This window comes from Mixophyes fleayi, chromosome 6 (genome assembly GCF_038048845.1).
Source record: "Mixophyes fleayi isolate aMixFle1 chromosome 6, aMixFle1.hap1, whole genome shotgun sequence".
Lineage (NCBI taxonomy): Eukaryota > Metazoa > Chordata > Amphibia > Anura > Limnodynastidae > Mixophyes > Mixophyes fleayi.
This window is the reverse complement of record NC_134407.1, coordinates 147,647,951-147,661,083: the sequence shown is the minus strand read 5'-3', so window position 1 is coordinate 147,661,083 and position 13,133 is coordinate 147,647,951. Positions and strand designations below refer to the sequence as shown.

At 39.2% G+C, this 13,133-nt stretch overlaps 1 protein-coding gene across 2 annotated transcripts in view; it reads right to left on the bottom strand.

Annotated features, from left to right (window-relative positions):
* The window catches only part of TAF4 (TATA-box binding protein associated factor 4), a 50,402-nt gene that overhangs the window by 29,655 nt on the left and 7,614 nt on the right, over window positions 1-13,133 (bottom strand). Inside the window, exons 3-5 of one of the 2 annotated variants that reach the window (XM_075176769.1) lie at window positions 4,837-5,009; window positions 1,422-1,541; window positions 211-330 (exon numbers count right to left, since the gene is read on the bottom strand). In XM_075176769.1, coding sequence (XP_075032870.1) covers window positions 211-330; window positions 1,422-1,541; window positions 4,837-5,009 — 413 coding nt within the window. The remainder of the gene's footprint in view (window positions 1-210; window positions 331-1,421; window positions 1,542-4,836; window positions 5,010-13,133) is intronic. The other variant, XM_075176770.1, reaches the window with a different exon arrangement.

The following is a 13,133-nucleotide window of genomic DNA, read 5'->3' as shown; positions in this document are numbered from 1 at the left end:
AAATACTGAATATAGTTTTTTGGGATTGCTTTGATTGTATCCCCCACCAGTATATATTACATTTTAATTTTTATGATTTGGCCTTATCAATTTTGTTCTCTCATTACCCATCCAGAACAATCTGGAAGCTCATACACAACTCCATCTTTTAGATGGCGCTAGGCTACTTTCAGTGAGGGCTTAGCTGGGCTGTGGTATTGGGCGCTGTACCGTGGTGGCAGTCGTTGGGGTGGCAGCTCCTTGCACCGATCTCTGAGGAGTTCCAGTCTGTACGGCCGTTGCTGTCCCCAAAGTGGCAGTTTGTGCCGTGCTGCCGAGTACTATTTGATTCTGTGCAGAAGAGACAATACGCACATTATAACTGGCAAATAGGCATGTCGCCACCCCTCAGCCAGTGACACACAAAACCATTCAACTTTGCTGAGAAGCACCAAAGCAGGTCATGTTGGTAATGAACTATGGAAAGCAAACTGTGGCTTCAGTTTGGCTGTTGCCAACAGTCGCACAGATAACATTACACTGTGTAAGACCTGCATTCAAAAAGTACAAAACCTGTGTATCTATACACGTTATTCAGTGACACACGTAAAAGCCAGAACTGATAACCACAACTGTGCAAATAGCACTGAACCCCAATTTCAATGCTGATCACTCCCAGTCATCTAATAATAGTGTCCACTGTTGGAGAGAACAGCCCTATAAAATGAGTAAAAACCCCACCATGCTAAGATGTAGCTCATTATGTTCCAGCATAAACAATGAAATATGGTAGCTATGAGCAATTTAGAAAATCAATATATGCTGTGCGGAACAAAGCAAAATATGGAAGCTATTTTCTATAGCTACATTACCACAGGGAAGCCACTGGGTGGCAGACAACACGCATTTTTGATTTACAGGTTTCAATTTCTGAAGTGTACTCTAGATTGTATATTTCTGTAAAAGTTCACAGCAAAATCTGTAGGATTCATGTTATTTATTTGATGATCATGCAGAGCGATCCATGCCAAAAGATGGTTGTTGCAACAAAAACGATCAAGGGGAAAATGATCAATAGACATTAACAGCATTTAATGTACTCAACAGTATTGTGATGTCATCAATTCGTGTCTGGGCTCTAACATTCTTTATAAAAAATAAATAAATATTGCATTATGCAATAAACTGGTCTGTAATACTATTATATGTATTTGTTATTTTGGAAGAAGTAAAATTCAGGAGGTTTCTATTCTGACTGGGGCTATTATCACCGCTGTGACCAACAGGAATACAGCTGGCAGATGACATCATAATGCTGTCCCAGGAAATGCAAACATGTGAATGAATGTAGCTTAACACATACATTGGTTGTGATAAATGTAACTTCCTATCCCTATAAAATATTATGGATTGGTAAATCAGGAAGGGAAGGGGACACTTACCTGTACAACAGGGGGTCGCTGTAGTGTTGTCGTGGGCTGCACAGTCGTTGGTGTCTGAGATACTTGCTTGATGATGGTAGTTGGTGTGACCTGCCTTGCTAAGAGAGGTGCTCCAGGAGACTGCAAATAGGAAATAATTAAGAGACAGGCTGTCACTCACTGAAGGTGTCATAGGAATATGACAAGTCTCTTCTCTGACATATTTAACAGTTTACTAAGCTAGAACAATGAACCATAATTACCAGCCATGTCTGCACCACTTTAGACCCCTACTTTTTAAATAAAATTAAATAAATGCATATATTTGATATTTCTATTGTCAATATGTTCTGTTTATTATGCTGATGTATTTAGTAAATAGCTCAATATGTATCATTAGGAATGTTGACACCTTTTAACTATAAAAATGTGCAATCCAACAAATAGAAAAATTGAACAGTTATGTTGATCATATTTTAGCTTTCTTTTCTAATTAAATAATTGCACAGTTTCATGATAGGATCTCAAAGAAACATATCCACGGGCGTTAAAAGTATGTGTTTAACATAGAAGGATGAAAACTAATGTGATAGTTAAAATCACTGGATCAAATACGTTCAAGTGAAGTAAGCAAGAAGGGTTTGTCTTATATTACAGATTAATTACAATTGTAAATGCATTAAAACTCCTATCAAATGTGTACATAAATAACACAATGCAGTTTTAGATGTATGTTTACCTGTGTTTAACAAGCATTAGAGAAAACACACACGGCAAACCCCAGTGTTTACGTACCCTAAAGTGGTTTTCAATGGCTCTTTCACACCAGACTAGCATATCGGCAGAGATCAATCCTCTGTTAGGGCCATTAACTGCATGATGCGACTGCCCTGTACACATTTAAACTGGGTCTATACTAGTCTGTCTATTGGCTGCAGGAGCCAGTTGTCATTTCTACTGGTGGGCATTCTTCGGCTTTTAGGCAGCTCATCTACAAGGGCCCAGCATAAGAGATTATGGAAAACAGGTGAATTGTAGTTTTCCTCTATAGTGCAACAACAAGATAGCTGCCTCTACTGTTTGCTCATGCTGGATGGCAATATGAGTAATTGGAAATTGCAGCACATGTCATTAAGACTATCTTCAATGTAAAGAAGAACAAGGAGTCCTGGAAGTGATGATATGGCCCCCACAGAGCCCTGATCCCAACATCGAGTCTGTCTGGGATTACATGAAGAGACAGAAGGATTTGAGCAAGCCTACATCCACAGAAGATCTGTGGTTAGTTCTCTGAGATGTTTGGAACAACCTCCCTACAGAGTTCCTTCAAAAACTGTGTGGATGTCTACCTAGATAAATTGATGCGGTTTTGAAGGCAAAAGGGTGGTCACACCAAATATTGCTTTGATTTAGATTTCTCGTCTGTTCATTCACTTTGCATGTTGTTACAGTGGGTGAAATAAGTACTGAACACATCAACATTTTTTCTCGGTAAATATATATTTAATGTGGCTACTGTAATGAAATTTATACCAAATGTCAGCAACAACCCTTGCAATCCACACATGCAAAGAAATCAAATCATAGATGTCTATAATTTAAGTTTTCTGTAATAATGTGAAATGACACAGGGAAAACGTATTGAACACATGAAGAAAGGGAGGTGCAAAAAGGCATGAAAAGTTGCGATTATTATTTTGTCTTTTTTCTTATTAGAGAGCGTGTATAGGTATTTTACATCAGGACTTGTTTATGGTATACCAACTTACCTGTTATAGACAGATTTTGCAATTTTCGAGGGACATTGTTTACACCCAGCATCCCGTGACACCTACTGTCTACCATGTTGTGATATGTTTATTGGCAGATATGGTATGCCGATTTATGAGGTTTTACACTTTGTCAGTTTTATTAAATCATTTAGGACCCCACTATCAGGCGCCTTGGGAATTTCTTGTATTATGAAAAGCCAAGACACCAGCTGAAATATATCGGTAATTAGAAAGCAATCCTGCCAGCTGGTTCAGCCACAACTGATGGCCTATAAAAAGGTGTCTCATTACAAAAGTGTCACACAAGAAACATCTCATGATGGGTTAAAAAAAAAAAAAAAAAAAAAGAAGAGCTCTCTCAAGACCTTCGCTACCTTATTGTTGCAAAACATACTGATGCCATTGGTTACGGAAGGATATCTAAACTGCTGAATGTTCCAGTGAGCACTGTTGGGGCCATAATCCAGAAGTAGAAAGAACATAATTTTACCATAAACCGGCCACGATCAGGTGCAACTCACAAGATTTCTAACAGAGGATTGAAAAAAAATTATCAGAAGAGTTGTCCAAGGACCACTTGTGGAGAGCTTCAGAAAGACCTGGAATTAGCAGGTACAATTGTTTCAAAGAAAATAATAAGTAATGCACTCAACCGCAATGGACTGTATGCACGCTCACCACGCAAGACTCCTTTGCTTAAGAAAAAAACATGTTGAAGCTCGTTTAAAGTTTGCTGCACAACATTTGGACAAGCCTGTGAAATACTCTGAGAATATAGTGTGATTAGATGAGAGCAAAATTGAACTCTTTGGATGCCATAATACACACTGCGTTTGAAGAGAAACCAACACTGAAGTTTGGAGGTGGGAACATCATGGTGTGGGGTTCTTTTTATGCACACGGTACTGGCATACAGCATATAGTTGAAGGAAGAATAAATGAAAAAAATGTACCGAGACATTCTTGATAAAAATCTGCTGCCATCTACCAGGATGCTGAAGATGAAACGAGGGTGGACATTTCAGCAAGATGACGATCCCAAACACACAGCCAAGGACACTTTAATTGGTTTCAGAGAAAGAAAATAAACCTGCTAAAATGGCCCAGCCAATCACCTGACTTGAATCCAATTGAAAATCTATGGAAAGAACTAAAGATCAGAGTTCATAGAAGAAGCCCACGGAACCTTCAGGATTTGAAGACTATTTGCGTTGAAGAATGGGGCACAATCACACCCGAGTAATGCATGCAACTAGTTTCTCCATACAAGAGTCGTCTTGAAGCTGTCATTACCAACAAAGTCTTTTGTACAAAGTATTAAATATATTTCAGGAGGCGTGTTCAATACTTTTAACCTCTCATTGCACAAAACGTAATTTACGGACATCTATGGTTTGATTTCTTTGCATGTGTGGATTGCAAGGATTGTTGCTGACATTTGGTGTAAATTTCATTACAATAGCCACATTAAATATATATTTACTGAGAAAAATGCTGATTTGTTCAATACTTATTTCACCCGTTGTCATTGATAAAAAATAAACTATTAACACTATTTTTGAAAGCAGTCTCACTTTGAAGCATTTTTTCCACACCTGCCTAAAACTGTTGCACAGTATATAAAAATATATATATATATATATATATATTCTCAGTGGCATCACCTGCACGGCAGAGATCTGCACTGGTGGGGCGTTGTTAGGAGTTGCGGGCCGAGCTGCCATTGCATTCTGGGCTTGTGACTGGGCCTGTGCTTGAACCTGAGCCTGCATCTGGGCCAGTGCCTGCTGGGGGATCATTAACAGCTGACCATTCTCGCTCCGTATGAGGACCATCCCTAAAAAGAAAAAGAAGAATATGTTCAAGAGGACATATGGATAAAAGATGCTACAAATTCAATTTTTAACCCGGCAATCTTCACCTTGTGCTAACCTTAGACTTATAACCTCAGAAGATGATAAAATAACCTGAGCACACAGCAATTGCATTTTAGAGAATATATCTTTTACAATGTGGACAATCAGCTATTGTGAAATTCACCTTATCAGATAGGGTTTCAGCATTTCTCACTAAAAGACACATTGGGTGTACATGTAAGAAAAACATCTTATGCCCTTTGTGGCATGATGTAGGTGCATATGATGGAAATGGCTACAAGCATTAAAAGACACTACTAGGTACATTGTACCTTCTTTTGGGATCAGCCTAGAGAACCAAACACCTGTGCAATGATTTCCAAAGAAATGGGCACTCTGTGAGCAAAGTTTAATTCCGTCAATTCTGGTTATATATTGGTGGCAAAACACACACTTTATGTAGTTAAAGATACTGTATAAAAGTAAATATAGAAGAGCCTTCTCATTTATTGCATTAGAAAACAAAAGGGATGACAAAATAGTGTAGAATTCAGGAGCCAGTCAAATCGAGGAGCCAGAAGGCTGTTTTAAGGAGCCAGGGATGATTTGCATCTACAGACCTCAGCAGATGACTCAGACTTAACATAGTAAAGAAACTAGCCTAAAATAACAAAACAAAATAATAAATATTGATGCATGTTTAGTAATGAAGTATAATGTATCAAATTTATAAAGTCAGTCTACAAATTACTTCTACCTGCAGGGTATTTTTAAAAGCATTGAAACAAAGAATTCAGATTCCATACACCGCTTAGAAATCGGAGCAACGTGTTGGTTAAATATTTTTCCCACACCAGTTCTGACAAACGAGAAGTGTTTTGTTCAATTTTCAGGGCTTATTTTCATAACCTTATTGTATAACATTTTCAGTATATACATACCACTTTTACATGTACAAATGGTAGGGCAGGGGAAAAAAATGCCAACAGGCCTGCATCACTACAGCTTGATGCTGTGAAGGGTTGCACCCCAAAACACAACGTAATGCTGTCCCTCAACCTGACACACATTCCATGCAACCAGGAACCCCAACTGTAAAGCTGTTCACAGCATTACAGTCACAAAGGATAACACACAGATGTGGAACAACAAACACAACAATCCTTTACACTGTACTTTGGTTTAAAGGGTAGAAATGTGCTGTTTCTCTAATACGGTTATTGCATTTTCATTGTCAATAGTATGATCATTTTATCTGACAATCACTAGAATACACTGTGAAAGCCAGCTTGTGTTTTGGATAGAGAGATTACAAGTAATGATGTGCTCCTGTCAGAGTACTAGAGAACATTGTATTTACCCAGCACTTTGCCTGCAGGGTTGAGCCAAGGACATTCACAGTCTGCAGTTACATTCATCCGTTTGAGAGTAAAGGGCTGGCTTCTTACTCCAGTGTTTACTACTCTCTCAGACATAAGCCAAGTCTCTTCAAGTCCACATTTTTAACTAGCTAACATGACTGTAGCCAACACTGAGTAGGGTGTGGTGAGGGGGTTTACCTTGATGCAGATTTGCACTTATAAGACACTGAATGATGACAGTACCTAAGGCTTGTTCCTATCTAGTAGACCAACACAGACTACCAGGATGTCTGGTCCTGTGAATATCTAATTATGTTTTTCTCCCATCCGGTCTAGTTAAAAGATTTACAAAGAAAAAGTTTCATACACACAGGACAATGCAAATATTATATGAAGCCATAAAAAGATCACTTGTCCTAAATGGAAAGTTTATCACTCATCTATACTCAATTAATTTTGTGGCTCCATTTATGTTTTGCTTTGTCCTTTGCATACTTATTCCACACACACAAAGTTGGAAGCAGTCACTGTGGAGATGAGAATACAGCCTATCAACTAACTAAAAACTAGTTATCTCACAGAGGGATTAGGCACCAAGTAGTTCTAAGTGAACTGATAGACTGATTGGTTCAGCCTATAAAATGGCTGTGTGTAGGCAACAGGTACCTAAAGTGCAAAGGTCAGGCCAAAAGCAACAACTTAAATCTGGTTAAGACCAGAACATCTCCATATGCCAAAACTCAGGAATACCAACACAACATCTAGTAAATGCAGATTATGTAAAGAGAGGGTTACTTCTATCAACAGGTGTCTCACACACCACTGAAACAATCATGTAAACTTCTGGAGCAAATAAAACAAACATGAGTCATTGTTTGTAATATTTGGCATTAGCCAAAGGCAAACCATGCAACTAACAATATTAAACACATGTAGATAGAAATACACAGATATCTATATACAGAGACCCCCAAACCGTAACCACGCTAATCACTGTGGCAACCCGAGTTCTCAGGCTAGCTAGCCTGAATCAATTATGCCATATTCACTGCAAGGCCTCTCTCATTCTGTCACCAAGCAAAGACTGCTGTGCGCAAAGGCAGACATCTTTAAAGCAGCACTGCCTGCTGAGGTGATAACAGTATCTCCTCAAACTTCCTTAAGCTAAGTACACACTACAGAAATTTCGGCCAACTTTTTATGTCGAGCAATTTTACATGCGATCCATGGTCCGATCGCTCGGTCCATGGACTGCATACACACTAGCCTTGTTTAGGACGATAAAGGGAAGAGCGGACGTTCCGTTAGCGACTTTTTACAGCCATGTTGTCGCGAGCAATTACTGTAATTTCGAACTCACTGTTGTGGATCAGTCGGAAGTTTATATACACTACACAGCGGAAACGAGATTGGAACGAAAATATTAAACGGTACGACCAACCAAATGAGGCGACAATAGTCCATTTGGGCAGACTTTCGACCATCGTGTCACTGTACACAATGACCCGACTTTTGAACGAGCGGTCGTATGTCAGCTGATTGAGCCGATTATTGGATGAAAACAGTGTAGTGTGTACCCAGCTTTAGGCTTCTAGCTTATAGTTCTCAAAACATCATTGTATTTTAAAGATCTTCGATCTGAAATATTATAAAAAAAAAAAAAAGGACTTGTATGCTGTACTCAAAACCTATTTTTCAGAAGCGGTGTTGTGGCTTTAAAAGGGTGCGTCACCATTCAGATCAGTAATTTATTGGCTTCATCAAGAACTCCAGCAACCTGTGCTAAATGTACTGTTTGATCTTTCTGGCTTCTGAAGGATATCATCAGGCAATATTGTTTATTTTCATTGCATTTGAATACAATGCAAAGCTGCTGTCTGGATACAAGTGTATGAAGAGAATTAGGCAGATTTGTGGCACATTCCAGGGCACGGAAAAGAAACAGCCATGCTAGGTGGTTTAAAGACATGGAACACAGTGGCTTAGTGGTTAGTACGTCTGCCTCACAGCACCGGGGTCATGAGTTCAATTCCAAACCTTGGCCTTATCTGTGTGGAGTTTGTATGTTTTCCTCGTGTTTGCGTGGGTTTCCTCTGGGTTAATTAGCTGCTGACCAAAATTAACAACAGTGTGTACTAGGGAATTTACACTGTATGCAAAAATGGAGCAGGACTGATGTGAATGACAATATTCTCTGAACAGCGCTGAGGAATTGGTGGCGATATTATATTATACCCACACACAGTGATGATAAGGATGACGGAAGAATAGCAGCTCTCTGTCAGATAGTGTTTGTGCCTAGTATGCCAACAGTTAGTTCTAGTGCTATCTAGTTCTAATGGAGATGTGAATGTAGCTGGTACAACATGCAGTGGTGTTCCGGTGTAGGGTAGGCTAGGCTATAGTGAAGAAAGGTTGAAGGGGAGGGTGACGCAGTGTTCCATAAATGGACAGGAGCACAGGAGAAGTCTTGGAGGCAATAATGAGTGGTGGATATTGGAGAGTAAGTGAGGGACAGGTCAGAGGGGAGTGTTGTACGAGGGGCAGGAGTTGGTGAGGGTGAGTAGCTTGATTTTATTCTGGAAGTGATCGGGAGCTAGGATATGCAATGGATGTGAAACGGCGAGTGGGAAATAGAAGTCTTAATGCAGCATCTAGGCACGAGGCAAGCATGCCATAATGATGTCACATACATTCTCCTGAATATTAGTTGTCAACAAAAAATGGCAGCTTCAACAGCTAAACATGCATCACCAAAACCATGTTTTAATGTTATCTTTCTCAAATGCAGGATCTCTAGAAGGTATGCCAAATGACTTCTAAAGGAATAATTTGCTGCAATAGGCCAGGAACAGACACTTTGGAAATAAATAGAGGGGGTACCTTACTAAGCACTCCCACATTTCCTTAGAAACCCTCAGCAGCAGGCATAATCCTCACAGCCCAGGAGTCACATAGAAACATGTGGAAAGGGACACCACGCTGACATGCTGCCTACAGTATTTAATTTAGACAAAGCCAATAAATATATATATATATATATATATATATATATATATATATATATATATATATATATATATATATATATATATATATAAACACTAAATTACCCATTTCTATTTGCTAGTTTAACAGAGTTAAGACTTAACACCAAAAAGCCTACATTTGAAGATAGGTTAGTGATATGTATTACACACAAGTATATAGAAGTATCTACACTTAAAGCAATGCTTAAATAGTCCCATGTGATAGACAGTATCTTCAAGAACAGATCTTATACAAGGCTGCATACACCTAGCTCTCCGTTATTTATGGTGCGACATGCCATAATTAATGCTGTATATGTGCCCCCCCCCCCCTACAATGTCTACCACACATTTGCCCCAACATACTAGAATTCATTAATGCATTGTGCCACTCCACATAACATACACTGACCATGTGTCCTCCTATACTCAGCTCCTCCTCTCATCCTCACATGCTATCACTGTGTCCAAAGTCACCTACTAGTGCTGTACAAGCTCACTTTGCTACATAAGGTGGTGGTGGCTTGTTCCACAGGCATACTTGCCCATCTTCCTCCTGTGCCGTGGCTCTGTATAGGAAAAAAAAAAAATAGTGCCATGATGGCACTAACTAAAGTCCCCCCTTCCCCATCTCACCTACTTTAAAGGAGCAGACTGCTGCCACCACTGGTGTGCAAGACACACTATAAATAACACTCTGTCATAGCTACTCTAACTTCTCTAGAAGTGCAGTGTCTGCACCCTACCAGTACAATGTGAGAATAAGGGCCGTAATTTCATGCCTGCTTCCTTACCGTTACCAGAAACATGGCTTACCTCATTAGACATTACATATTATGCAGTTCTCTTCTATGGGAGACACTCCCTCAGCCACAAACCCAGACATGGCAATGGAGTAGGCTTCCTACTTTTTCCATAATGCACCTTCCGAGTGACACCCCCTCCCGCGATAACCCCTGCCTCTCTCCTTCTCTTCCTTTGAACTTCACAACATCTGTCTATTTTCTCCTCTCCACATTTGGCTGGCTCACTTATTTCCTATCCTTTGACCTTCCTAGGGGAATTCAACATTCATATTACCTCTGTTGCCACTAAACTTCTTTAACTTAATACCTCCTTTGGCCTTTCCTAATGAAAATCATCTCCCACCCACTGATGGGCAGTCCTTGACCAAGTGTTCTCCAGCTTCTGCTCCATCTCTAGTTTCTCCAACATGGCCTTTCTGCTCTCGGATAATCTCCTTTCCTTCAGCCTTACCCCTCTGCAACCAAAACAACGCACATACAGAGATACTTAAATAGACTTAAATCAACCCGCATCTTATTTTCCTAAAGAAACTACTCTCTCCTATGACTTCCCCGTCCTGTCCTGATCAGTTTGCTCCTTTCTACAACACACTCACATATTGATCTCGATTCAGGTTCAAACGTACGTCAATTTGTATAACATATCTTGCGTAAAATAGCTCTGCGCATGCCCTGAAACAGACCTTATGCCAATGAACACACTTGCATGCAATTCATGCCCGAAAGCAAATTACACTTACGATTGCCTACGACTTGATAGGCGGAACATGGGAGGGAAGGGACAAACTAGCGTAGACCATGTACATAAAGAGTGTGCCGAGGGCATTTCGACCCAGATGCTGCCAATTCAATTCCTGGATTTATAAGTAAGCTTGGTTTCAGCAGTATAATTTGCACCAGCTACAGGGGGCAGGTGTAAGTGCCAACTAATAGTGATAACTGACACAGCATAGTCTTTATTTTAAAAACTACACACATGCTTGCCACTAGTCAACACAGAACATGTGTATGAAAGTAACAGATTATAAAAATGCATCGTATGGATAGCATGCATCTATATTTATGCATTTAATGAAAAAAAAAATCTTTTTCTTTTTGAGAACTATAATTTATATTAATGATTATACTGATAATATACTGTTCTAGAGTTATGCGAGACACCCAACCTCCTTACTGCACTCTGAAAAGGACAAAGTGTATATTTACTTTAACCACTTTGCTTCCCACAAATGACAAAAGAACTAAATAATGGGTTATGCATTTTAGGACAACCTCCCACTTTACACAATTTTTGTAATGTGAGGAGAATCCAGATGTCTGCACTGGAGACATTGAGAAGTCAGGAAATAAAAACATCTAGTGATGGGAAAACCCAAGTGAATGTGTCACCCGACTCTGGATGGCTGCAGCATATGAACGATCAGATACAACATGTTATACACACACCTCTGTCCCTAGCGTTTCTCCTCCAAAACCTAATCGTTCCGAGACAGGGAAGAAGAGACATTATCAGTTAATAGCGACTGTCCAGTGGAAAGACCTGGAAAAATTGTATGAATCCCTAATAACTTAACTGCACAGCAATTCCAGAAGACAGGCAGAATAAATAGATATTTTACTATTTATGTGTACATGGGCATTGCACTGTCCATTGTTATTGACATATTGTTTTCAGGGAGTAGTAATATGGATATTAACCTTGTTTCCATATTACTATTTAATTATACAGAATTATTAGTAGCCAGTGTGACAAAGCAAGGAGTTAGCACATCAAGTTACTGAAGAACTCCACAGAATCTATACCCAGCTAGTAGAAATATGGGTGTCCTACCCCCATCCAGGCTAGACCAGACCTAAAGTCTGCAGCACCTGTCCAATCCATTGCCATCTGTACTAGAATAGCACTATAAACTCTCTAGGACTAACAGGAAGACAGAAATCGAATAAGACTCATTTCACTAGGTACAAAATGCTCTACTCACCAATATCCACACTTACTGTGGTAACCTTGGCATAAAAAAAAATAAAAAATAAAAAAAAAAATCAAGTAATGTTTAAGAATACAACATTGATCAATTCATTAATCCAGCCTGTAAACTGCAATAGGGGAACAAGTGGGTAGTTTGTGAGCAGAACATTTTACACGGAGTAAGATGGGTCATGTTTGAATGCATATCCTGGCATTAATTTAGCCTAGTTCATACAGAGTGCATGTGAGGAATATTTTTCTATTAACCCTCACAATTAACAATCATTCTTAGAGTTAATAAGAAGTGAAATCTAGAGCAGTCACTCGGCCGAACTAATAATAAAGAAGCACCATTAAATTTTGCTGTTCTCTTTTTCAAATAAAATATTCACTATAATATTGGGATTCAGCGTGTTTTACTCAAACCTTACTTTGCCTTATTTATATTTGTATCTTTTAAAAGTGGCAGCTCATTCTTCCAACATGAACTTAAATCTCAAGCCATGCTGAGACTTGTAGTTTCACAACGGCTGGAGAACCATAAAATCACCGTTCACTGTTCTAATATAATAGTGCAGACTGGGAAATTATCACATGCTGCATTTATACACCGCCAACATGTACCGCTATACAACTGGTAATAAGGAGTATGGACATTACTCAAATCTACAGAGAATGTACAATCTAAATGCAATAAGAGCAGGGAAGGGCTTGTTGGAAGTGTTAACGGTGTGACAAAACTACAACTGTTGTACAAAGCTTTTCTGGTACATGTTTAGCTCTAAAACAATATCTTGTAAGATTTGAATCCTAGCACACATGAATTCCGCTGTATCCCTTTCTGAAAATCAAATGAGGAGTAGTGGAATTTGGTTAACTAAAAAACACAGGTACTTTAAATAGTGCTGAGAGTCTTTAGCCAGCAACTAAACCCTAGCAG